The sequence below is a fragment of the Terrapene carolina genome, unplaced genomic scaffold (assembly GCF_002925995.2).
Source record: "Terrapene carolina triunguis isolate 2854851 unplaced genomic scaffold, T_m_triunguis-2.0 Scaffold58, whole genome shotgun sequence".
Lineage (NCBI taxonomy): Eukaryota > Metazoa > Chordata > Testudines > Emydidae > Terrapene > Terrapene triunguis.
Genome location: NW_020664409.1, coordinates 34,042,109 through 34,069,013, shown reverse-complemented (window position 1 = coordinate 34,069,013; position 26,905 = coordinate 34,042,109). Strand labels below are relative to the sequence as shown.

General features: G+C 41.3%; 1 protein-coding gene across 2 annotated transcripts in view; it reads left to right on the top strand.

Moving 5' to 3' along the window:
• ROCK1 (Rho associated coiled-coil containing protein kinase 1) overlaps window positions 1–26,905 on the top strand; it is a 178,554-nt gene that overhangs the window by 55,044 nt on the left and 96,605 nt on the right. For both annotated transcript variants that reach the window (XM_024210773.3, XM_024210772.3), the window contains exons 3-7: window positions 10,564–10,664; window positions 11,517–11,654; window positions 13,230–13,405; window positions 16,432–16,516; window positions 18,814–18,958. In XM_024210773.3, coding sequence (XP_024066541.2) covers window positions 10,564–10,664; window positions 11,517–11,654; window positions 13,230–13,405; window positions 16,432–16,516; window positions 18,814–18,958 — 645 coding nt within the window. The remainder of the gene's footprint in view (window positions 1–10,563; window positions 10,665–11,516; window positions 11,655–13,229; window positions 13,406–16,431; window positions 16,517–18,813; window positions 18,959–26,905) is intronic.

The following is a 26,905-nucleotide window of genomic DNA, read 5'->3' as shown; positions in this document are numbered from 1 at the left end:
CCAAGACAGCTGCCTGAAGTGTTTGGGGGAAGCCTAAAGAAAGGACAAGTGTCGAATTTGTAAGAACTTTTGTCCCCGTATACAGTGGGATATCCGTTTAAGGGCCCTCTTCCTGGAGGCTGCGCTCTGCCCCATGTCGGAGCCCTCCACCGCAGAACCTACACTGAGTACTTTGGCTTCGGTGCGAAGTGCTTCACCCTGGACTGTTCCCCCTTGCTGGTGCCGAAGAAGCACCAGAAGAAGAGGAGCCCCTTGGCACCGAAGGACAGGGGGTCTGTGGGCAAATGACCTTTGTTAGGCCATACGCCCACCGTGAGGCTTCATGGGGATAGCGCTGAGGTTGGACCCCTGAGTCTGGCCAGGGATCCACCCACAACCCCGGGAAGGAGCGAAGGTCCCTAGCCTCTCCCAGGGCCATCAGGACCCGAAGCGGTACCAGCGGCCAAAGAGGAAAGCAGACCGGCTCTGCAGGCGCCACACCAAGTGACTGTCCCGGCTACGACCCCACCACCGAAGGGGGAGCCTATGGGAGTGCAGCCTCATAGGAGGGCAGAGCACCCCCGATCACCGGACCGCAGGTGCACATCCCCATCTCCGTGACCTTGGACCCTAGCACCGTATCCTAGCTCTCCAGCTAGACAACCCAGGTTTCCAACGCGCTCCCCACCTACTAGGCGCGGGACGCCGGAGCTGCAACACCGTTCCCCATACTGCAAGTATTGGCGAACTTCCGGCCACAGGTCACCTAGGCCCCGGTCACTCTCCCCCAGGTGGTCTCCTAGTCGTCAGTCACTGTCCTGGAGGGGCTGCTCGGAATCACGGCACCAGTCCTGGTCTCCCTGGTACCGCTCCTCTGGCAGACATCGCTACTTGCCTTTGCATCAGCAAGCAAACCCTGGTTGCCACCGTGGTCGCCGGAGGGACAGTGATCCGGATCAGAACAAGAATTTAGCCTGGCACCCCAACAAGGGAATTCTTCTCCTACACAAGAGATAGTCGCAGCACCAACCACAGTGTCATCGCAGCAGGGACAGTGGCTTACCCGGTGGCAGTACTGGAACCCATGAGGGGGTGCCGGTGATGCCAGTCACATATTCTCAGCCCTCCCTGGCTGCCTTGGATAAGCCAGTAATGGTGCCACCGCAGCCAGAGCATGGTACTGAGCCAGACGCGGCACCAGCGCACCGAACCCCAGCACCAAAAGAGCCTTCCCCAGACAAGGAGGGGGAAATGCGCTCCTCTGCAAGTGGAACAGTCCTAGTCATTGTGCCCTGACAAGGCCGGACGACTTTAAGGAGCACCATGCCCTCCTTTAATGGGTGGCTGAGAACTTAGACCTCCAGGCTGAGGAGGCCAACGACCTCTTCAGTGTCATTTCGGCCCCTGGCTCGGGTCGCATTGCCTGTGTACCCGGGGGTCCTTAAAATTGCCAAGTCATTGTGGCAAACCCCCTCCTCTATTCCGCCGACTTCTAAGAAGGTGGAATAGAAATACACTACATCCCTGCGCAGGGATTTGAATATCTCTATATGCATCCCCCTGCTGCACCACTGGTTGTGTCCGCAGTGAATGAAAGGGACAGAGAATGTCAAGTTAGCAGCATGCCGAAGAACAAAGAGGCCAAAAGACTTGATTTGTTTGGCAGAAAAGTTTATTCGACAGCTAGCCTACAATTCAGGATCTCTAATCACCAGGTCTGCTGGGATGCTATAATTTCAATCTCTGGGACTCCCTGAATAAATTCAAAGAGGCCCTCCCACAAGATCATGCCCAGAAGTTTGCCACGCTGGTGGATGAAGGTACGTTGGTCGCCGGGGGGTCCTCCAAATGGCCTGGGGCGCCACTGACTTGGCGGCCTGGGTGGTCGTATCTGTGGTGGCCATGAGACACAGCTCTTGGCTGCAGTCCTCTGGGTGGTCCCAAGAGACGCAGGCCACGATCCAAGACTTCCCTTTTGATGGCACTGGGCTCTTCTCTGAGCTTATGGACTCATGGCTACACTACCTTAAAATCTCCTGAGCCATCCTCTGCTCCCTTGGCCTTCATCCCCTGTAACAGTCCAGGAAGCCTTTCTGTCCTTTGCCGTCTCCTCCCCCTCAGCAGTCTAGGTCCTGGGGAACTCCCAGAGCGGGCTCCTACAGGAGGAAGGATAAAGACAAGGGGCATAAGCAGTGATACCTGTCCTCTTCCCGCCTGGCTGCATAACCTGACCCTCCCCGAATCCAGGGAGGCCAAAAGCAGTTGTTTTGAGGGTGCGCCTGAGGATGGCGCCAGAGCCAATCTGGTGGATCCGTCTCTCCCCTTCCTCAACCACCTCCGCCCTTTCTGGTCGGTCTGGTCTCATATCACTTCGGACTGTTGGGTGCCTGATACAGTTTTGTCGGGCTATACCCTACATTTTACCACCAACCACTCCTCCCACCCCCCTTCCCCGTCCCTCTTTAGGGACCCTTCTCACGAGCAGCTCCTCGTTCAGAAGGTCAACAACCTCCTGCCCCTCAGCTGTGTAATAGTTTGAGGGATTAGGAATCAATAAATGAGGGCTAATGGTGTTACATGGCAAAGTAGATAAAAATCAATGATTTTAAAAAGATCAGATTTTAAAAATGTAAGTACATTTTTCTTTTTAAAAATAATCCTGTTGAAATTTGAAATTATGACAACCTGTATTAAGGCCTAAAATTTACTATAATCTATTAAAATAATTTAAATTAAATAAATAAACAGTATGTTTGCTGCCAAAGTTTTAAAGCAAGTCACACTATTAGACTGTTGGAAGTCAGTGGCTAAGCACCTAGAACCAGAGTTTGCTGAAGTACTAAACTAACTTTTGACATCTGTAGCTTTTCTTGCAGGAACACAGGATATTTTCTTCTTTTCAGTTTATTCAGCTGGTTCAGTTCAATGACTAATTCATTCAAAGTTAAGAAATGGATATGGAGTTGAAAACAAGCATTGGTGCATTTTTCTCTTTCAATCTGCAAATAAAAACTAGATATGAGAGGATGAGATCTATTAGTTCTAAAATGTTGAAGGACATGTTGATTAGAAAAACTCTGTTTAAATCACTAACTATAAATAATACTACTTTTATTGAATAAATCAGTTAGTTTTAAATGCAAAACTTGTTTTAATAAACTTTGTTTTGCATGTCCAGCTCATTTAAGGTTAACATTAAAAAAATCAAGAAAACATTTAAATGTTGGTTTTGTGCATTTTAATATAATTCCAATTTCTAGCCAAATAGAGCTTGACACAAATTATGAGTAAAAATGAATCATCCTCTAGTGAATAAGAAATGTTTCATTTACCATTTTCTATCATCATAAAAAAAGTAAAAATGATGATTGCAAACGTGTGTTAAGCTACATAATTGCTTAAATCAGGAAAGCACCTGGTTGGCCGGGCCGGTTTGTTTACCTGCCCCGTCCGCAGGGCCGCGGATCGCTGCTCCGGGCCAATGGGGGCTGCAGGAAGGGCGGCCAGTAAATCCTTTGGCCCACGCTGCTTCCAGCAGCTCCCATTGGCCCGGAGCAGCGATCCGCGGCCAGTGGGAGCTGCGATCGGCTGGACCTGTGGACGGGGCAGGTAAACAAACCAGCCCGGCTCGCCAGGGGCTTTCCCTACACAAGTGGCGACCCCTGTTTGAGAAACCCTGGCTTAAATCAATGTGTGTAGATATAGTGTGTCTAGGTTAGCAAAAAGTTCCAAATTCAGTTGCAAATTTAACATGTTTTAATGGTTGCCAGCCATGGAGAATCAGCCTTTAGGAAAATAACTAAAAACTGCAAATGCAAAACAAGATTAAATGGATTATTTAAATCATGGTTTCCTGCTTGCTTGATTTTAAATCATGATTAAAATCACTGATTTTAATTGCTCTGATTTTAAATCAGTCCACCATGTCACTTGATGACCGAGAGGTTGCAGATACTGGTCTGGGTGTTACTGTGGACTGAAATGACAGGCATTCTGATAGTGTTTTGTAATGTATCAAATTTTTAACACTGTTAAATAATGTTATTAAATAGTTTTTAATTGCATTTATTGCATAATAGGGGATAATTTGATTAAAATAATGCAATTTATGACATAACATTTTTACTTTAAATTTGAGTTTGTGCCTTTTTTCCATTATCACACCATGACTTTTCAAATCTTACTGTTACAAACTCCTAGCCCTAATATAGTGTATAATGAAAGCTGAAAGGAGTAGAGCCTACTTTAGTTAAGGGCTTTTTTGCTGTGGGCTGATTGCTCAGATGCCTAAGAACAAGTGTTTTGTTTAACTTCCCACAGTTGAAGTTACACCTGAGCTAGCATAACCTTGTTATCGTGAACATATTGTGTACTCAGTTGTTTTCAAAGAAGGTGTGGTGAAACTTTATTGGAGAAAGGAGAAGCTGGAACTGGGCAAATAGAATACTCAATGCAGCAATTACAATTAATGTAATTTTGATTATTAAAAAAACCATTAGGCTCAGAAAAACTCCCACTTGTGCATTAGTGGTAAGAAAATGAAACTCACACAGTTGCATCTTCATTAAAACCTATTTCTCTAAGTAAAAATTACATATCACATATAAGCATAAAAATATAGCCTGAAATAGTATCAAGGTGGAGATATATACAACAAAAAGCAAAGAATATAGGGTTTTATAAAAGGTAAGATGACAGTGTTCTGTGTGGATAAATACACCTCTACCCCAATATAACGCAACCCGATATAACATGAATTCGGATATAATGCGGTAAAGCAGCTTGGGGGGGGGCGGGGCTGTGCACTCCGGTGGATCAAAGCAAGTTCGATACAACGCAGTTTCACCTATAATGCGGTAAGATTTTTTGGCTCCTGAGGACAGCGTTATATCGGGGTAGAGGTGTACCAAAACACAGTGGAGTGAGTCTGAGTGAGTGGTTGCCATAAAGAGACACAGTCAAGTCTTATTTGGTCCATATTATTATTATTATTATTATTATTTATTTATTATTATTATTTTTTAAGCGTTTACATAACCTAAGACCCATTGAAACGAATCTGATTTTTTTTTTAGTTCCATTGGAAAACAGTTTAAAAATAAAACAAGAAATACTCCCTTGCAGTGTTTGCAATCTAAAGGTTGTAGCATTGTCCTAAAACCCTAAAGTGAAGTTGACTATAAACAGAACTGAACTTGCCACTTTGCTTTCACAGTCCAAGTTGAAAGAAGTGCAAAAAAAAATTAAATTTTAAAAATTGTCAATTATAATAACTTAGTGTCTTTTAACTACATTTTCTTTTGTCATTTTTAAAATTTCAACTCCAATTCTTCTGTACGTTGAACAAACGGAATAATTATATCATAAGATAAAATGAGTAAAGATCACAGCATGACCACAGCAATGTATTCGCCAAAGGAGATTCAAATTAGCAATTAGGTGAGGGCAACCCAACACATAGATTGGGCATTCCACTCCTTACTCTGTTTGGTATAATCCGGCCAAACTGGGAAGTGGAACCAGTGAATAAAGTACTTATCATTAACTTCTTCTGCCTGATACACATGTATCTAACAGATCCTGGAGCACCCGGACACTGAAGAACAAGCCCCAGAAAAGTGAGGGGGTGATGTGTATTCCTTTCTTTCCCATGATTGGGGAAGGGGAGAGAAGGGGACATACCATTGGAGGAGGAGAAAAGTGGTGTTAATTCCTCTTCACAGTGATACTTCCCCATAGTTTCTATTAGGTCTATGTGATTATCCAAGTTTACTGCACACCTAGAAGCCAAAGCTGATATCAAAAATATAGCTCCAAACAGTGCTTAGAGTAGTACCTGTCTAGCATACACTTCTAGTGGTTATGGTGACACGAGCAAACTGTCCTGGGATCCCTCTAGTGTTCCTCCTCTTTATTGTTGACCTTGGCTAGTAGGTGGGTGATACATTTTTCAGCTACTCCCGCATCAATTTTTGTATTTAATTTGGGTCTCTTCATATTGTTTTGTTGTTAAGGCTAGGATGCATTAAGATATTTCCATTTTTTCCACATACAAGATCCACAGATACATTAATCAACGGGCTTTCAGCCTGTGTACAGCTACATAGTCAGACCCAGACCTGTTTGCTACTGATAGCAGAAGGCATAATCAACTACTGAAAAGCCCACCAGTTTTTCATTGTGTTTCCATAGCGTCAAGTTTTACAAGACTTCTTGCAGCAGAGCAAAAACATTTATATTAAAAAACAAAACAAGAACAAACATAAACTTGCTGCTGTATCTGTGTTCTTGGTTCTACCCCATACAGAGGGATTTAAAAGTCCTGTTCCTCTCTACAGCAGAAACACCCTGCCTATCTCCCATGCTTACTCTCACCCTGATTGCAGCATGGAGAATGCCTAGAATAAGGGGGAAACACGGACATGTGCCATCTGCCCCACACAGGAAAAGAAAAATACCCCTAAAAAGGATGTAGTGCTCAGGAAAGCTAAATCCAATTGCCGGCACAGGAATCTTTCATCTGTATCTGTTTAAATCTTCTGATGCGTATTCTTTCGGTCTAAGGGCCAACAGAAGGAAGCACAAATCCAGATGGTGCAGGTGCAGGAGCTCCTTATTGCCTCTTTGAGGGGAGGGACAACTTTTAGAGTCACAACAGGAACCACAGGAGGAGAAAAGCAGGAAAAACTCTTTCAGGTAGAATTCAAATACATGCTTAATAGGGCAGTTTACATCCAACTTTTGAGGAAATGTCAAAGACAGACAAGGAGGAGCCAGTTCAGAAGAGCAGTAATACTACTGAGAGGTATTATCATTCAGGATTCAGAATTGAACCATATGTTTTTCTCAACCCAGCCTCCATAGATGTGATCAGAAAGGAATGGGAGTTCGTAGGAAAACCTGAGACTAAGCAAGATGACTAAGAAATGTGTGCAAGTTTAAATAAGATTTCATTTCCCTTTGTCATGTTGATGTGGCACTGGCATCCCTAGTTAAGGGTAATGCAATACTTACAGATGGAGAGTTAAGTCTTAAGAACCCCACAGACAGGAGGATGGATACAGTACTCAGAAGAAGTTCTGAGTTCTCACATAACTGAAAACTTTCATTGCAACCAAATGCTTTGCCTGAACAGTATTGGCACGGATAGAAGATCTGTCTGAATCTATCATCTCAAATAAAGGAAGTGCCATGGTTTGTAGCTCTCTCCTGGAAAGATCTCCCTGGCATCAGGCTGTATTTATGAAAACTCTCTGGATGCCCACCAGTATTCAGTAAGAGTGATGGGCTACAATGTGGTTACCCATTGACATGTGTGATTGCGCAGTTGGAAGACATGTCCAAGCTAAGGTAACTTTAGCATTATCAGAATATTAAAAGGAAAATTATTTGTAGAACTGACGGATAAAGTGGTGACAGATTCCTCAGTCAAAGAAAAGTCGACTCTGTCTCCTACCAAGCCCCACAGGAGGGAATATAAATCCTATTCCAAACCCAAGCAATCCTTTTCAGGCTTCCAGACCAGCAGGTTTGGCGGACAAAATAATTTCTGTTACTCCTGGGGAAAGTGGTTAGATCCAGAGATGGCAAGTCCAGGTGTGGCGCTTCAGGTCCTCCTGAACAACTCATGTCTCACTGCCACATCAAAATGGGATAGACCATTGCAATGGTGATCGTCTCCTTCAGTTTGTAGATTGTTGGTTGCTTCCAGCAAGTGGTTTCTGAAGATTGTCCAGAGAGGATCTACAAATCCATGTTTAGTTCCTTCAAAATGGTTCACAAACTTAATCTGCAGTAGGAATTCAGAGTTTATCGTTCAGAGCATGTAAGCTCATTATCAAATTTCAGACAACGAGGGAGATATCCATTTCTATGGAAGCTGTCTCAACTGGCAGGCTTTTAGGTATAGCTGGCCGTGCTCTCTCCTACCAGTGACAGACAGGTCTGCTTCAGCCTTTGTAGCTGCATGCAGGCTAAGAGCCCACTGATTAATTGGTTTGTGGACCTTGTAAATCAAAAAGAGGAAATTTTCCATAAGATAGTGTTCCTATTACAAGCAGCAGATTCTATATGACTTTTGATGTTACTATAACATGATATTGTCTAAGGGAGTTGTTTATGAATTGAATGTACATATAGTGGCTGTCTTTCAGACATTTAAGTTGCAATTTGCAAGTGCCCCCAAAGCCCAACTAGCCATTTTATAATATTTGGACCTAAATTGCTGTTAACAATGCATTTTCATTTACTCTGGTAAGATACCAAGTGGTACTTCAGTACACTATAGAATAAATTATTGCAAAATTTTTGCCTTTCAAAATAAGTCAGTGGTCTTTAGTTTAAAAAAAAAAAAAGTCAACAGTCACAAACCATCCCAAACTTTATTTTGATTTACATCTTCTTTAAAAACAAAATAAGTATCTATTATAGTAACTTAAAGAAAAAATTGCATCTGATGTTGTTCAAATGCCAGTTTTAGCCTTATGTTAATTAAAGTGACTGAAATATGAACCCTGTGAAAAATAGCTGAGTGTATAGTATTAAACATCAGTTTGATAACAGAATAAAAGTTTCACATTGTTTTAACCTTTCTGTCCTTTGATCCTTCAGAAATGAGTGACGTTAACCTGGTCATAGGCTAAGTTTATGTTTGGAACCATTTGAGGCAAACTTTCACGTCATGTCTTGCTTTTATCTGCATTAGTATGAAGACTTTTCCTACAGTGTTGACAGTCTTCTTGTAATAGGATTGTTAGGCAACCAATTATTGACAAACAGAAAAGGTTTGCCATGGTGATTTGTTATGTTTCAACCCTATCCCGTCTTACTGATCCTCTAGCCTTAGACCAAGCCAACCTTGCTTGAATAGTCAAAGAACTTAAATTAGATCTTATGCAGTTTACTAAAGATTCTAACCATTTTACAGAATCTGAATCACACTTGTAACTCTTTATTTCTGTAGCATAGTTTATTAAATTCTGTGCCTGGTATATACTGCTCTGTAAACCAGGGGTTTACATTAGAAAGCAAGGGAAAAGAATATTCAAACCAAGGTATGGAGTTTTATGAAAACTCCTTGTTACTGGAATTCAGCTGCATTCCTGCTGCTTTATTTTAAATTGGTCCTTTTTAATATGAAAATTAATTTCTGCATGCATCTTTTGTTTTTAAACATGCTCTGTATATAGGACAACCAAGTAATTTTTAGTAGCATGCCAAATAATTATTTAAAAATAATCTTGATTACCGCAATATCAGTTCCTCCCCTCACAATTCTTTCAAAACTTTCCTTTTTGGTCTAAAATTCTATTTTGGAAATAAAACAGGGTTATTGCTGTGAATGTTAGAAATGGAGCTGTTTAAAAGCTGTTCTGTGCTTGTACCAAAACGTGAAGCTTTTCCATGTAGTCTCATGCCAGTGCTGACCCATATGGATTAAAATAGCCTGTTTTTAATCTATGACCAAATTTGGAATTAGAATATCTGCCCACTGGGAGTTTGTAAATTTTTGTAGTTTAAAGAATGACAGGTTTATATAAATAATTACAATGATTCTCACTGCATGTTTTAAATTAAAATTCACTTTTTCAACTACAGAAAAGTAATAAAAGTACCAGCAGTTTGTTGTCTAAGGAGCTTGTTTAAGTGTGTTTTATACCTGTAGTATGGTAGTTTCTCAAATCTTTTACATACATGCCCTTTTAATGATGGTCTTTTTATATTGTTCTGTATACAAGCAGGTCACCTTAAATGCAAAATTTCTGCATTCCAGTAGCTTTTTCAGATACTTGTTTTGAATGTGAGCTTTCGCCATTTAAACTGTTTGTTTCCTTCTTAGCTTGATCGTGCAATGAAGTTGTTGTACTGTGACATTTTTCTGTTACCATGGTAATGAAAGTGAGGTCATGGATTCAGAATACAGATTTCCATAAGATGAGCAAGACCTTGTTTTAATAAACAATAAAATGTATCTTTTAATAAACATCAAATGTCGTAAGAACAGTTATCAGTAAATGAAATGTAAATTGATTTTTGTGTTAAATCCAGTATACTTGAAAGATTTTCTTAATATGAAAGTTCCTTTTCTTATGTTTTTAATGTTACTCCTGGGTGAATTCTGTGCACAGTCTCTTTTTAAATTCTGTAAAATTCTGCATGTTTTGTCAAAAATAACAAAATATAATCACGCCAGTTTCAATTATTTTGGTAATTTATTTCAGAATACTTGTCAGTAACAATACAGACCACAGAAAAGATTGAGGAAATATATTTTGAAAAATAGATTCCTTACTAGGAATATTAATATAGAACTTTGTGTAATAGTTCATTTGAACTACAATACAGAAAGGGTGTAATTGTAGCGTGACCTCTCTTGCGGCTTCCCTTCTCCTCCCCATCAGAATCAATTATTCTGCAGGGGTTGGGAGGGGAATAATCTGCAGGGGACATTAATTCTGTGCTTGCAGTATTCCCCCAGGTGTATAATGTGTAGCACTGTAATAACCTGTATAGAAAGACAGTGAAGGTTTTATTAATGAATTACTGTACTGTTTTAATGCTTTTATATTTTTTCTCTTTATACAGATAAAGACACAATTAATAAAATCAGAGATTTGCGCATGAAAGCTGAAGATTATGAAGTGGTGAAGGTGATTGGCAGAGGTGCATTTGGGGAAGTTCAGTTGGTAGGTTATATTTCCGTGTGTAAATAGAGTTGGATTTTGTTTTATCATAACTCAGTGCTACTTACCTTTTTATTTTTAATAAGGTATTTTTTAAAATTAAGCTAATCTTGTAATATAGGGACCATAAACCTAGTGAGAATTTTATTCTGGGAAAGAGAGTTTTCTAGGATCCTAACTTTTAATACTCACATGCACAACATCTGAGTTGAATGTGCATTTTCCCTACCCAGAGGCTGAGTACCCTCTCTATATACTAGTCCTGGCCACTGCAACTCTAGGAATTTGTGAGACAGCTCTTCAGCTGATATAAATTGACATAGGCCCGTTGATGTCAGTAGGCTCTGACAAATTACATTACCTGAGGAGCTGCCTCCAAAACCTGAACACAGATTTTCCACATATAGCATTTTTTGTGGGTGGTGAGTTAACAACCAGGCCTGCTCATATTGAATTACTGAGTTGGGTAGCTGCTGGAAGAAATGTAAAATAAGGCAAATGTGCTGTTCAAAATATTTATTTTTCTTTTTACGTTAGTTAACAAAAATATTTACACTTTTATTAAAAACAAATAAATGAAAATTACAGAGCAATTACTGTGTACATGGACTTTTATTTTTAATATTCTTAGCAAATGTTCTATTTTGGTAGTTGTGTTGTAGTTAGAAAATGCAATTTTATACCATGTAGATCAATAGAATAATTATTTTTACCAAAGAACCGTGAAGAATTGGATAAAATCAGTGAACTAAGGTAAAATGCTCAAAGCAGAAAAAATGGTGAATTAAAAATTTTAATAGATCATCAATATGGAAAGTTAATCTATTTTTCTATATCTTAATTTTATCTTCAAAGGTAAGGCATAAATCTTCAAGGAAGGTGTACGCTATGAAACTGCTGAGCAAGTTTGAGATGATTAAAAGATCAGATTCTGCATTCTTTTGGGAAGAAAGGGACATTATGGCTTTTGCTAATAGCCCCTGGGTTGTTCAGGTATAGTGATACCACTGTTAATATTTTTGATTATGGCAGGGTGGTTTTGTTATATCACTGGATAAATCACGTTGTAACTGAAGAATTATATAAATTTTCATTTCTAGCATTGTTTCCTAAGCAACTTACAAAACTGCCTTTTTCAGCTAGTTGAAATATTGTTAGGTAAAGCCATTGAAAATTTGAAAGCTGCAAAAAAACCAAAATTGTAGTTGTCGTAATTCTTTTTAAAATTATATTAAATTAAGTCGTTATGTTTTGAATTGATATATGGTAAAATAATTTTGTTAAAATTGTTGTGCCTGCTTGACAAGAATTCTTTGTCACCCCAGTGTATGTGACAATTATTCATGTAAAACATATCTTTCTAAAAACAAGTAGTTGGACAAATATATATCTCTATTTTCCGTGTCTTTGGTAAATGAGGTTAAATGCAAACTTTGAAATGAGATGAGAGAAGCCATAATTGGGCAATGTGGTATCGTAGATTTGTGGTGATAAATGCAGTTTAGCCTATATAATTTACAGTATGAATTTCTTTTTTTCCCCAAGCCTCACTTTCTACTTTGAAATATAAGGACTGGGTCTTGCAAAGACTTACACATATGCTAACTTGCTCAGTGGTACTACTCTTAATTTTAAGAATGGTGCCTACATCTTTGTTGGGTTATGGTTAAATGACCTAACTTTCAGGATCAAGCTCATGTAAGCCTTATTTACACTGACTTGGGAAAAAATCATGCTAGTATTTTTCTAGACCATGATTATCTGGAAAGATGTTTGCATTGTTTCCAAACAGTGTGTAAATTTAAGAGCCATTAATTCACTGGTACTGTTTATTTTGAGCAGACCTATACCAACAGATAAAGGTGGATTTTTCCTTTTTTTTTTTTAATTGTAACTCGCTTTTCAGACTATGATTTGATAGAAGAATGATAAATTTGCAATAGTAAATCAAATACAGTAACTAGGACTATAAGAACACTGCAGAAAATTCAGAAAAATTGAAGAGTTTTCATTTATAACTTGTGCATTTTTGGTAGGCAAATACACTCTCCTGGATTACTTGATGCATTTGTTAGATGATGACCAGTTTGCAGTTCTGTACAATACTTTATTTTAATAAGATCCTAAATAAAACATCTATCTAAAGAAAATATACAGGCACTTCAGAAAAAATGCAGGCAGATGTCTTTGATAAAGTATTTCCTTTTTTATGTATTTGTAAACTAATCAGCTGTCTCATTTAATTGATGGAAGCTTGTTGCCCAGTTACGTAGGTGTATATAGTCTGAGGGTGATCTTAATATTCATTGAGCCAGAGTCTCTATCACTCCTTTAAACTGCTCTTTGGCAGCATAAAGAGGCAGAAGACAGCAGAAATGGTGCCCCCTCTTCATAAGGGGAATTCTGGTTGAGAAAAGCTGCTAGAATGGCAGCTCTAGTAATTCTACAAATCTTTGTGTTAAAACATTTGCAGTGAAATTCATTGGATTAATACAATATGCAAAATTTTCAAGCTTTTATATTAAGATATACTGAATATTTAGTTACTTATTTTTGTTTGTTTTATAGTTATTTTATGCATTCCAAGATGACCGTTACCTTTACATGGTGATGGAATATATGCCTGGTGGGGACCTTGTGAATTTAATGAGCAACTATGATGTTCCTGAGAAATGGGCAAGATTTTATACTGCAGAAGTTGTTCTTGCGTTGGATGCAATTCACTCAATGGGCTTTATTCACAGGTGCATATATAATTACTATAGTTAAACTAGAACTATATTAATCTTTACTTTGTCAGAATGTCTTTATAAGAAATACTTAATCTGTTTTTAAATTGTTGCTGGTATTATTACTACATGGTTATTCCCCTAGATACCTTCAAAATTTCTTAGCGTGAGAAAATGCCAACCTGAGATGATCATTTTCAAGATAAGATATTTTCAGCAAATTGACAGTACTTGAGTATTCTGTTCTCTGCCTGAGTTTGGGATTTCTGGGATTTGCCCACTCTACAGATGATAGAAATGAAACCAAGATGGATCTAATAATCTATCCCAAGCCTTTGTACTAAAATTTTTAGTTTGGTTTCTTTCCTGAGTAGCGAAAGCATATGGTTTAGTAACTGGATAATAATAGTATTTGATAGTGTCCACTACTAGGTACTATTATTTATTAGATGTGTTGTAGTAGTGCCTAGAGATCAGGTCGCTAAGCTCTGTACAAACACCTAGTAAGGGATAGTCCCTGCGACAATTTGTTTACAATTTAAAGGAACAAGAAGACAAAGGGTAATAGGGGAAACAGAGTCACAGATAGGTAGAGTGATTTACTTCAGGTTGCACAGCAGGTCTCTGACAGGAATAGAATTTAGATTGGGACTCAGGAGACTCAATGCCCTAATCCACTGGACCACGCCACAATATTTGCATTAGAATATATCTCTAATGACATCTAATCAGGCTTGCTATCTAATCAATTCTCACGGTAAGGGACTGATAGGATTGAATGAATCTGAAGATTGGGTGCAATCTTTCTATATTTGTTCTACTTCGTGAGTGATCCACTCCAGTAGATTTAATTTAGTTTTGTCTCCAAAGAGAGATGTGAAAAAAGGATACAAATATGAGAGTGATACAGAGAGAATATAGATTGGTAAATGAAGTAGCTCTTTCAGCCTCTTACTAATGAGGTAACATTGAAAGAGCAAGTCATGGAAAGGAAGAATACTATCTGCAACTATTGCAATTATTTTTCAACTCCCTAGACATGTATTTCTGCTTACGTTTGTTAGTTGTGCCATGGGAACAAAAAACTACCATATACCACACTTTCGTTCATAGTCCTCATCTCTGATTTTTATCCATCCCTTCTGAGTCGGAATATCAGAGTGGCTAGTTATAATACACCAATTTTAATTGCCCTTTTTTCCCCCCTAAAGAGAACTCAATCATCATTGGTTGATACAGAAATCAAAAATGGCTACATAATCAGTGAGAGGCTTGTCTTAGTAAATTACATATCTCTAAAGCCCTGCAAATCTGCAGATATCCGCTTTATATCCGTGGATGTGGATACAAATTTTGTATCCATGCAGGGCTCTACATATATATCTATATTTCTCATTTTTGTTATGATTAAAAACAGCAGAATGTTATAGTTCTATTTTACTAGACTATTAATCAAAATAGAGTTGAAATAAAACCCCAAAACCACTAAACAAAGGAACATTAGCATATTAACTTTCTTTTCAACTAAAGCAATCTTAAATACAAATTTTCTGCTGTATAATTAAAACAGCATAAATTTAATCAAATTATTTTTAATTAAATATGTATAGTGAATTTCATTGTGAAGGATCCCAAAATACTTTGCATACTGTATACATTTAAGAATCACTTACCCATATCTGAAATATAATCACATCTGGGGTAGATTATAATAGCTATTCTGTGGTTAGCATTTGTGTAAAGTTTTTGGATTTTTATTTCATTAATTGGGAACTGAAGAATAATTGCTCCAACTGAAAATATAAGGGTAATTTTAGGTTGGGGCAATGGGGGGGGGAGGGATAGCTCAGTGGTTTGAGCATTGGCCTGCTAAACCCAGGGTTGTGAGTTCAATCCTTGAGGGGGCCATTTGGGGATTGATCCTGCTTTGAGCAGGGGGTTGGACTAGATGATCTCCTGAGGTCCCTTCCAACCCTAATATTCTATGATTCTATGATTCTATGAAATAGCCAAATTGCAATTTGGCCAGGAGGTCAGGATTAACACTTATATTTTTGCAAAAAGGACTACTGCAAGAGTCAGATGTTGGTAGGATGAATATTATACATAATTAATAATTAGCCATATCAAACAATCAAAATCAATTCCCATTATATAAAAGTGCATGTGTTGCCAAAGTTAGAAAGTTAAACCACAGAGGAAGCTGCTAACAGTATTCATAGGTAGGTTGTTGAAGTTACAGATTTGTTTTTGATTAGAGTAGACTCTTTTTCTTTTGGATTAGTTTATTTAAATTTAAGAAGTGAATAGAGAAGAGAGAAAGTGAGGAAGATTACTTTTCCATTCCAAACAATGACCAAAAAGCAGACAGCAGCTGAAGATTCTCTGTTCTAGAAAACCTAGTGTGTGTAATGAATTTCAAAGTTCTTCAAATGCTTGTCCATATATATTCCACTAGTGGTGTGCATCTTCCCCATGCACTTAAATTTAAAATCTTTTGGCCAGCAGTGCATGTTGCGGGCCACACCTGTGTCATGAGTGTCTCATGCCTCCAACTGAAGATGCAAAGGCTGGGGCATCCCCAGCTCTCTTGGTTCCTTCTCACCACCTGTGACTGCAAGTTGGAATTGCAGCGTCCAAGCTTCTTCATGCACAGAATGGCATATTCTTTGTTATGTAAATAATTGTACTGAGATTAATCCAGTGCAGAAGGACATTTTCATTAGGAAGGGATATGAGGAACTTGAGTTTGAAGAGTAATACCCAGGTTCTTGAACTGAACCTACATCTACTGAGTCTCAGTTCAGTGCCTTAATGAGAAGACCATACTTACTGATATTGGAAATTTGGGGGGTAATTTGACTGAGAGTTTGAAACATTGGAATGGGGCAAAAGGAAAACTTGCATTTTTTTGAAGTGTCTTCTTGCCAGCTTAAGTGTCTTAGTCTCTTCTTGTCATGTCACATCAGAAAAGTAGTTCTTTTCTTGTTTTGTTAAGTGAAACTAATTTGTCAAATTATGTATAATGTAATATTTTTCAGAGATGTGAAGCCTGATAATATGCTGCTGGATAAAGCTGGTCATTTAAAACTAGCAGATTTTGGTACTTGTATGAAGATGAATAAGGTTGGTATATTTAAACCTTGAATCTAGCACTGGTATTTGAGGAGAGCATCCAGTGGATATTGTTCTTTGGGATGCCATCTGCTATTGATTGATTTTCTCTAGTGCTTAGCACTGTTGTGTTTGAGCACCTCACATCTGTTAACAAATTTAGCCTCACAACATCCCTATGAATTAGGGAGACGTTATTATATCAGTTTTACAGATGGGATATTGAAGCATTAAGAGTTTAAGTGCCTTTCAGTCACATAGGAATTCTGTGGCAGAGACATAAAAAGAACCTAAGTGTCCTGGTACTAACCTCATTATCTCCAGACTGATTCTTGCCTGCATATTTATACCTGCCTCTGGAAATTTCCATTACATGCGTCTGACGAAGTGGGCATTCACCCACGAAAGCTTATGCTCCAATACATCTGTTAGTCTTTAAGATGCCACAGGACTCTTTGTTGCTTTTTACAGATCCAGACTTAAATGGCTACCCCTCTGATACATGTATTTAGTGACACATTTCATTTTACACTATGAAGCTGATTCGATGTCCACAGTAGCCTTTACATGGACTTTAATGGAATATGGATCAGGCCCAGAGTGGCAGTATTCCTATTGATCATTTAAAAAAAGTTACTTATGATTGCCATCTAGCAGCCTGATCACAAATTGAGAAGAAAAGGTTGATTTTGCTGCAACCTTTTCAGTGTAAAGAATCAGGTTATTGAAGGACTTGTTGGTAGGAAACCAGTGCAATGAGAAACATGAAAAGGAGCTCTTTTTAATTTGATGGATGCATTTATATCTGCTAATGTGCTACTCAAAGCTCTGAAGAATCAAATCCATATTGTTCCTTAGAAAAATCTGAGGTCATGGCAGTGTCTCAGTGGTTGCAGACTAACTATCTCCTTCATGTCTTCGGTTATCGTGTTACTGAAGTGTAAAAAAAAAAAGAGCTGAAGCAATTTCTGTCTCATTTGTCTGTGATGAAACAATCAGTATCCAAAGTTGCTGTGCCCTTTATGTACTTATTTGCCATAACTTCACTCAGCAAAAATGTTTATGTAGAGCAACCAGGTGAAAGACATCTCAGAATTATTCTATTGGAATATGTCCTTGTGAGGCCATAAAATAATAAATGATTTCTGAAGCAAGTTTGCAAGCACTATAACAAAAAATTTGCTGATCCTTACACAGTGTTGTGATTGGTTTCTGTCAGACAATACTGCATACATGAACATATACTGGGGGAAAAACCTTGAAATAGGTGATCCTTGATAGATCACATGTAACTGATAAGCACATCTGTTAAATCTTTTCAGGAATGCTTGAATGAAGAACTTTGTCTAGCTGCTTTATAATAAATAAATAAAAGTCACTAAGAGCTCCTTCAAATAAAGCCAGACTTGGGCAGTATGTGTGGGCAGTTCCTCATAACTGCCTCAAATGGCTTTAGAGGAGTATCCTAGGCATGAATTTGGCCCTATATGTTAAGCTTAATTATGATTAGACCTGGAACAGTTAAGTAATGATGAATTTTGATGAAGAAAGGTGTTATCCTTGTTTGTATATCTGAGCTGCAAAGTACCAAAAAAAAAAAAAAAAAGACATCCATCCCCAATAAATAGACTTTAGCATATACTGGTGTTGCAGAGGCAATTCAGTGTCTGGAATACACTTAATTTCACTCCAAAAAAAAAAAAAAATAGAAAAAAATTGCATATCCAATTTAAAACCAGTATTGTACATGTTAAGCAAAAATGAGTTATAAGCAACAGTTTTCCATTATGAAATTGCCTCTACAAATCCCCTCTCTATGAATAACATGCCCTGTCCTATGAAGCCTAGAATCATTTCAAAACTGTATAACCAATAGAGAGGAGCAAGGGGTGCTGACCATGAATCCAGTATTCTAAATCACAGCCAAGAGACTGCCCCTAATTTGTCAGTTCTTTCTCCAGTGGCATAAGCGGCCGTGGGACATTCCTTCCAGCCCTTATCCCTTATGCAGTTTGTCTATTTAGGATTTCAAGTTTTAATATCATTTAGTTTTTTGTGTTACTGTGGATTTTTTCAGAGCCATTTAATAGTTATTTAATAGCGTTAAAATATATCTTTGGCAGATCTGGAGTTATGTGCTGCATTTAAAAGATATTTTTAGAATGATAAAATGCCCACCTCAGACCAAAATTTTCAGAATCTCCATTGTTTAGGAAAAGAGTGTTCATCTAGATGATAAATATTCCCTTAAAATGTTGTGAAATTCCCATTCTAAATATTTCAGCCTTACTGTTTTGTTTTCTTTGTAGGAAGGTATGGTACGATGTGATACAGCTGTTGGAACACCAGATTATATTTCTCCTGAAGTATTAAAATCCCAGGGTGGTGATGGTTACTATGGACAAGAATGTGACTGGTGGTCAGTTGGGGTCTTTTTGTATGAAATGCTTGTTGGTGAGTAACAAGATCATCAATGTTACTCAATTGATCATCAATTTTACAATGAGTAAAATTAACTGCACTTACTACTTGACTTTGTTAAAATCACATTATGATGTTTCTCATGTACTTTAATTCATAATTATCCTGCTTTACTGGTTGACAGTAATTGTAGTATTTACAAAAAAAGTTTGTGCTGTACAGAGGCATCAGCAATATTATATCAGTGGGCTTTTGTGGGTTAGTGTTAATTTTGTTTTTAAGTTAAAGGAACTTGCTTCTGATGTAGTTTTATTCCCCTCACTAGATACTGCTAAAACTTCCCTGCCAGATACAATTGATCAAAAGGTTTTCTTTTTTTTTCCGCTGTGAAATGTACAAAAATGCATCAAGTGTCAGGTATTTTGAAAGATCTTTTGCGAGGAAGCCTAGTTCGGATGATCCTATAAGATCTCAATTCACCTTGCCTCCCATTTTAGATGAAACAAGTTGAATTATTTGCTGTATTAATACACCGGTATATTATTCAAAAACAGAATATAAAAATTCCACTATATGGCACTTACTATAACTTGGCCCAGTGTTGCTGACTCCGTCCTTGGTTATGGTTATGAGAGACCATTTTTTTAAAATGGGCAAACAAATTAAATTCACTTTCTCTTTCTCTTTGCAAGCATATACCCATCTATGTGCTGTTCATCACAGGCTAAGGAAAAATAATGAGAGTCCCCCTTGTTAAAATATTGTCAGCACTTCAGTGGTGGACACTCTAGAAACATTTAAGACTTCTCTCCTGAAGTCTTATTGAACATGAAGCACCCTAACAATCCTGTTTGATTTGAATAAAATGAATCGGCGCAAAATGTCCTTTTCACTAAATGGGATGCCTATATTAATAAGACTTACATTATTGTGGTTAATGATGCACCCAACTCAACAACATCTGAGCATATATATGTAACTATAATTATATATCAGTCATTTTGCCTGTAATAGATTGTAGCAGTAGCCACCCACCAAAACTACTACTTACACCCAAATCAAGCAAATAATTGAGCAAGTAAATTAACCTTAAGTCATGGCAAGGTCAACTAACTCAGTCACTGGTGGACTGAGAGAAAGAAGGAATTTCGTAGTCGAGGCTCCAACAGCAAGAATTGACCATACTTGAACATTCTTTAGAGCAGTTCATAAACTGTGGTATGTGAGCTTGTTGACAGTGGTACCTGAACAACAACAAAATTTTGTTTCAATGCACAGTTGCCACATGCACTGCAGTGTGTCAGAAAATATCCTAGAAGCAAAATGTACTCTCCTGTCTGTTTTCAGCCATAAAGGTGAATAACATTCACTCACCATGCAAGCATGGTGGTTTTATTTAGTGGTATGTTGTGCGCTGTGGCTGTGCAGGTAGGTGTTGTACTCTAATCTGGTGCACAGTTGGCTGGGTTTGTTTTAAGACTAACCTCCTGCTTGCATTGGGCCTCATAGGTTGAGTTACTAAGGTAAACTTGTGAAGTTCCATATCAGTCCAGCTAGAGCACCTCTTATCTCAAAAGATGGTTGCATACATGGCAGGTTCAGAGTGGCTGCAAAAGCTGCAGCCACAGGGAGCCCTGAGACCAAAAGGCTGTCATGCAGGAATTTGCTGTAGAGCAGGAGCTCCCACTGTACTCCCTGGCCTTCAGACACTGCAGCCTAGCCCTTGCAAAACTGCGAGGCAGGAGACACATGGAAAATTCCCTCATCTCTCTGGAGGGAAGTTGGGAGGTGAGGGTGGTTAGTTGGGTCTGGTGGATAAAAGCCTAGCTATATAGAACTAAGGTGAGTTGCCTGGTTCTTCAGAAGCAGAACAGCTGGCTGGCTGCAAATTTGAGCCTCCTCCCACGAGGGGGGACTATTGTGTAATTTGTTCAGCATTGCAGGTATCCGGGGCACTGCTGGCGGCAGGGGTGGGAATGCTGCTGAGGAGAAGAGACCTCCTGGAGCTGAAGCTGCATGGCGCTCAAATAAAGCTCCCATTCTTCTTTGAGTACTTGCTCATGTCCATTCCATGGTAGGTGTGCGTGTGCCACATGCACAGTTGCCGGAGATTTTTTTCCCTTTAGTGGTATCCGTAGGACCAGCACTAACGCCCCCTGTAGCCACACACACGTGCCAGTATAAGGGGCGCTACCGGATCCGCACCCTTCCAGTTCCTTCTTACCACTTGTGACGGTTGCTTGGAATGACCTTCTTGCTCTTGCAAGGCTTTCCCAGTCGTTTGGACTCTGTAGTCTATTCTATATAGTTTTTGTAGTTAGTGTTTTTAGTTATAAGCTAATATTAGTGTGTGTAGTGTAAATAGCAGTCCCAGTCATCAAGGGATGTTGGCCCAGGGACTAGGCATGCCCCGGTCCTCAGGCTTCAAGCCGTGTATCTCCTGCAGCGAGCCCATGCCAATGACTGATCTGCATTCGAGCTGTCTAAAGTGCCTTGGGGGAAGCTCACATTAAGGAGATCTGCAGAGGCTTCAGACTGCATTCACAAAGATAGGGACATTCGGTCTGAAGGCTTTGCTCATGGAGGCAGCCCTCAGACTGTCCTTGGAGTCGTGCCGCTCCAAATCGCTGCCAAGCACTTCAGCCTCCAGTCGAAGTGCTCCACTGGCACTGTGCTTTTCCTGGCGCCATTCTCCATTGCTGGTGCTGAGGAAGAAGCATAAGAAACAGTGCACTGAGAGAGGGCACTCTCTTGTGCCAAAGAGGGACAAGCAGGGAGCAGCTGATGCAATGAGGCCCGTGCCGGGCCACTTGTCTTCCCTAGAGCCACGGTCAGCTCTGGCGACTCCGGCTAGGGCACCGAGCCCAGTCTGGGACCCATCTCCGACTCCTGGGATTGGTTGTGGCACTTTGTGCCTGCGGGCCCCCTCGACTCTAGAGGCCTTCCAGGCTGCAAAGGATTTGATGTCCCTCCTGATACCGCCCACCCCCCAAAGTTCCTTGCCAGCCAGGGCTACCGGGGATAGAGGGTTTAAGAGGTGGGGAGTTCCATCGCGACAGCAACCAACGCGGCACCTCCCAGAAGAAAGCCCTCCATTGTCTTGCCACAGTGGTCCCCAACCCGGCGCCGGTCACCAATTTCCTGGCACCACCTGGAGGCAGAAGTGGGTATGGCTCTGCTATGGTCTCCAAGGGAAGAGTCCTCTTCAGAATCTGAGGGGGAATCCTTCACCCTGCCGTAAAAGTATCGGTACCCGACTTATGCACTGGACTTCGGTAAAGGCACTGCAGCTGGTGCTTGGCCCCTGGGCCATTGGCCAGTGCACTGGCAATATTGGAACCTGTGGTCACACTTTGTGGTGTCCAAGAGATGAGCCACTGTTTCATCCCGACCGGCACCGGACCCCAGCACCTAGGTCACTGAAGTAGCCCAAATGGAGGTGGTGCAAGTGGAGGAGGAAGGACCAGCCCCTCCTATAGTGCTAGCCTCTTCCTTGTCATCTCCGGATGAGGCGGTCGCAGGTCCTAGTAACCAGTTTCTGCCAGATGACTACAGGGCCCATCAAGAGCTCCTGAAACAGGACACCACAAACTTGGGGCTGGAAGCTAAGGAGCTAAAGGAGTCCATGCGCAGCCTGATCGATATCCTGGCTGCAGGGGATCCCTCCAGAATGGCCCTGCCAGTCAATGAGGTAGTGTTGGGGCCGGTAAGGGCGCTATGACAGACCCCTTAGTCTCTGCCCCCTACCTCCAAAAAGGGCAGAGACGAAGTACTACGTACTGGCCAGTGAGTTTGAATACGTGTACTCACATTCCCCCTCCCCCGGGGTCACTGGTGGTGTCAGCCTCAAATGAGTGGGACCCCAAGAGCCCCACCCCCAAAGAATAAAGAGGCTAAGAGGCTGAATCTGTTCAGGCAAAAGGTTTATTCCACGGATAGCCTCTAGCTTCATATCTCTAACCAGCAGGCATTGTTGGGGAGGTATGATTTTAACCTGTGGGACTCAGTGGTCAAGTTTAGGGACTCCGTGCTGCTGGAGTCAAGGCAGGAGTTCATGGTCATTCTGGAGGAAGACAAGATGGTGCCTAGGGTCTCCCTCTAGGCAGCTCTGGATGCAGCTGACTCAGCGGCCAGAACGATCGCATCAGCGGTCATCATGAGGCGCTGTTTATGGCTCCAGTCATTGGGCCTCTCGCATGAGGTGCAGCAGTCTGCCTAGGGTACCTCCCTCTTTGAGGGTACCTCCCTGTTCTCTGAACAGAGGGACTCCAAGCTTTGCGGCCTCAAAGACTGAAGGGCCATGCTTTGCTCCTGGTGCCTCCAGGAAGCATTTCAGGCCTCAACAGCCTCCCAGGTTTTCAGGGCCACCCAGATGGGAACCCTATAAAAGAAAAGGAAAGGCTTATAAACATAGTCAGCCCCTGCCTTCTACCTCAGCTTCCCAGTCAGGCTCAAGTAGATACCCCAATGGGACCAGGCAGGCCTTTTGAAGGCACGCCCGAGGACGACATACCAGACTTGATTCAGGATCCATCCCCCATTTTGTTTTTGGACTGCCTATCGCCCTTCCGCCCTGTGTGGTCCTACATAACATTGGACCGTTGGGTGTCCAGTACTACAACAGTTGGTTACATACTGCAGTTTTCATCCACCCCTCCACCCCATCCCTCCAACCTTGTCCCTCTTCAGGGACCCTTCTTACGAGAAGCATCTCATCCAGGAGGTACAAGCCCTCCTGTGTCTAGGGTCTGTAGAGGAACTTCCTCGAGACTTGAGCAGGAAGGGGTTTTACTCCTGATTTTTCCTAATCCCGAATGCCAAAGGGGGCCTACGACCCTCCTGGACCTGCATTGCCTCAACAAATATCTCAAGAAATTGAAGTTTGGCATGGTCTCCCTGGCCTCCATCATTCCCTCCCTGAATCCAGGAAACTGGTACGTCACCCTTGATTTAAAGGACACTTATTTCCACATCTCCATGTTCCAGGCAAGGTTGTTCAGGTCTTGACAGACAACATGGCCTCAATGTTTTACATCAACAAACAAGGGGGATCTTGATCCTCAGATCTGTGTCAGGAGGCCCTCCAACTGTGGGCCTTCTGCATGAAGCACGCTATTCATCTCGAGGCATCGCACCTCCCGGGAGACTGGAATGCGTTGTCAGATCACCTCAGCAGGTCCTTTTCTTCTCTCCACGAGTAGTCTTTTTTTCACCCAGAGGTTGCCAGTGTTATCTTCCAGAAGTGGGGGACTCTCCAGGTGGACCTGTTTGTCACCGGACAGAACAGGAAATGCCACTGGTTCTGTTCTGTGCACAGGCTCAGCAAGGGCTCCCTTTCCGATGCCTTCCTGCTCTCATGGGCAAATGGCCTGCTGTACACCTTCCCACCGATCCCCTGGATTCACAAGGTCCTCCTAAAGATCAAGAGGGACAAGGCAAAGGTTATCATGATATCTCCGCCAGCATTGGTTCGGCATCCTTCTGGACCTCTCAGTGGCAGCTCCACTAGCACTCCCACCCCGTCCGGACTTGCTTTTGGAAGACCACGGCTGATTGTTTCACCCAAACCTCGCTTCCCTGTACCTGATGGCATGGCTGCTGTGTTGCTGAACCCTGAGGAGCAGGACTGCTCGAATCAGGTTCCGCAAGTCTTGCTAGGTAGCAGAAAGCCAAGTAGGTAGTCCTGGTGGAAGGTCCAGTGGAAACGTTTCTCTTGTTGGACCTCCAAACGGAATCGTTCTCCATCTCGGTCTTCCCTGCAGTCCACCTTGGAGTATCTGCTCCACCTGAAACATCAAGGTCTGGTTCTATCATCTGTTAATGTTCACATGGCAGCCATCTCAGCCTTCCAACCTTCAGTACAGGGAAGATCAGTCTTCTCCCACAAGCTGATGGTCAGGTTCCTCAAGGACTTGGAAGGCTCTGCACGCAGGCTCGCAACCTGATTTTCCCATGGGACTTAAACCTGGTCCTATTAAAGCTCACAGGGCCCCCTTTCAAACTGTTGGCATCTTATTCCTTACTGCTCCTGTTGGGAGAAGGTTGCCTTCCTAGTGTTGATCACTTCAGCCAGAAGGGTCTCGGAGATCAAAGCCCTGACATTAGAATCCCCTTATATGATGCTCTTCAAGGACAAGGTCCAGGTGCACCCTCACCTGGCTTTCCTTCCAAAGGTGATGTCACAATTCCATAACAACCAGGACATTTTTCTGCCAGTCTTCTTTCCAAAGCCCTACAGAGCCGATGAGGAACATCTGCTGTATACATTTTAGATGTTAGGTGGGTCTGGTCTTCTATATTGAGAGGACTAAGCCCTTTTGCAAGTCTACAGAACTTTTTGTAGCAGTAGTGAAAAGGATGAAAGGACTACCGGTGTCATCCCAAAGAATCTCATCCTGGATAACTGCCTGCATCCGAGCTTGCTATGAGCAGGTGAAAGTTCCGCCTCCGACCATCGTGATCACTCATTTCATGAGAGCCCAGGCTTTGTCAGTAGTATTCCTCACGCAGATACCAATCCAGGACATCTGCAGAGCTGCAACATGGTTGTCTGTTCATAGCTTCACATACCACTACACCTTCACCCAACAGGCCCGTGACGATGCCAGTTTTGGGAGAGCAATGTTGCAATCAGCATGTCCATGAACTCTGAGCCCGGGGATATTGTTTGTGAGTAACCTAGTGTGGAATGGACATGAGGAAGCACTCAGAAGAAGAAAAAATGGTTAACCTTTCATAACTGTTGTTCTTCAAGATGTGTTTCTCATGTCCATTCCATGACCTGCTCTCCTATCCCTCTATCGGCGTTATCGGCAAGAAGGAACTGAGAGATTGCAGAGCCCCGGTATGTTTGCAGGGTCCTAGGGCTGGTCCTATGGATACTACTAAGGGGAAAAAGATCTCTGGCAACTGTGCATGTGGGTTGCACACACCTAGCATGGAATGGACATGAGCAACACATCTCAAAGAACAGTTACGAAAGGTTAGTAACTGGTTTTTTTTTTTTTTTTTTCTTTCTCCAGCCAAGATTTCCCCCCACTTGTCTACCTTCCCTTTTAGGTCTCCCTCCCCACACTTTTACATACACCTCTCATTAATGGCACTTTTTAAATTTTCTCCAAGAGCTATTCAAAATGTATTTTTCTTGATTTCCGTTTTGTAAAAATGGAAGCAAGGCGAACTCTGGCTCGTGTTCAACAATAATCCAGATAACAGCAGGAATGTCAAAGTTGAATTGGAAAAATTAAAAAGTCAAGCCATTCAATGAAGTTCAGCTGCATACCAACATATATCAAGACATCTTGTGACAAATTTGTTTCTTGTAATTTGAGTAATACGAAAGACTGATGATAATGGCATCTTCATTGTGTTTCCTTTTGACGCATTGTCTGAAAACCTTAGATGTTTTAGAAAGATGCTATAATCATAGACTCATAGACTTTAAGGTCAGAAGGGACCATTATGGTCATCTAGTCTGACCTCTCCCGCATGATGCAGGCCACATAAGCTGACCCACCCACTTTCCCTTAACTCAGCTGTTGAAGTCTCCAGATCGTGATTTAAAGACTTCAAGTCGCAGAGAATCCTCCAGCTTGCGACCCCTGCCCCATGCTGCGGAGGAAGGCGAAAAACCTCCAGGGCCTCTGCCAATCTACCCTGGAGGAAAATTCCTTACCTACCCCAAATATGGCGATCAGTAGAACCCCGAGCATATAGGCAAGATTCTCCAGCCGGATCCTCATTTTACCAGCGATGGCACGTTATTGCCTAATTGACTAAAATCACGTTATCCCCTCAAACCATTCCCTCCATAAACTTATCTAGCCTAATCTTGAAGCCAGACAGGTCTTTTGCCCCCACCGTTTCCCTCGGAAGGCTGTTCCAAAATTTCACCCCTCTGATGGTTAGAAACCTTGGTCTAATTTCAAGCCTAAACTTCCCCACGGCCAGTTTATATCCATTTGTTCTCGTGTCCACATT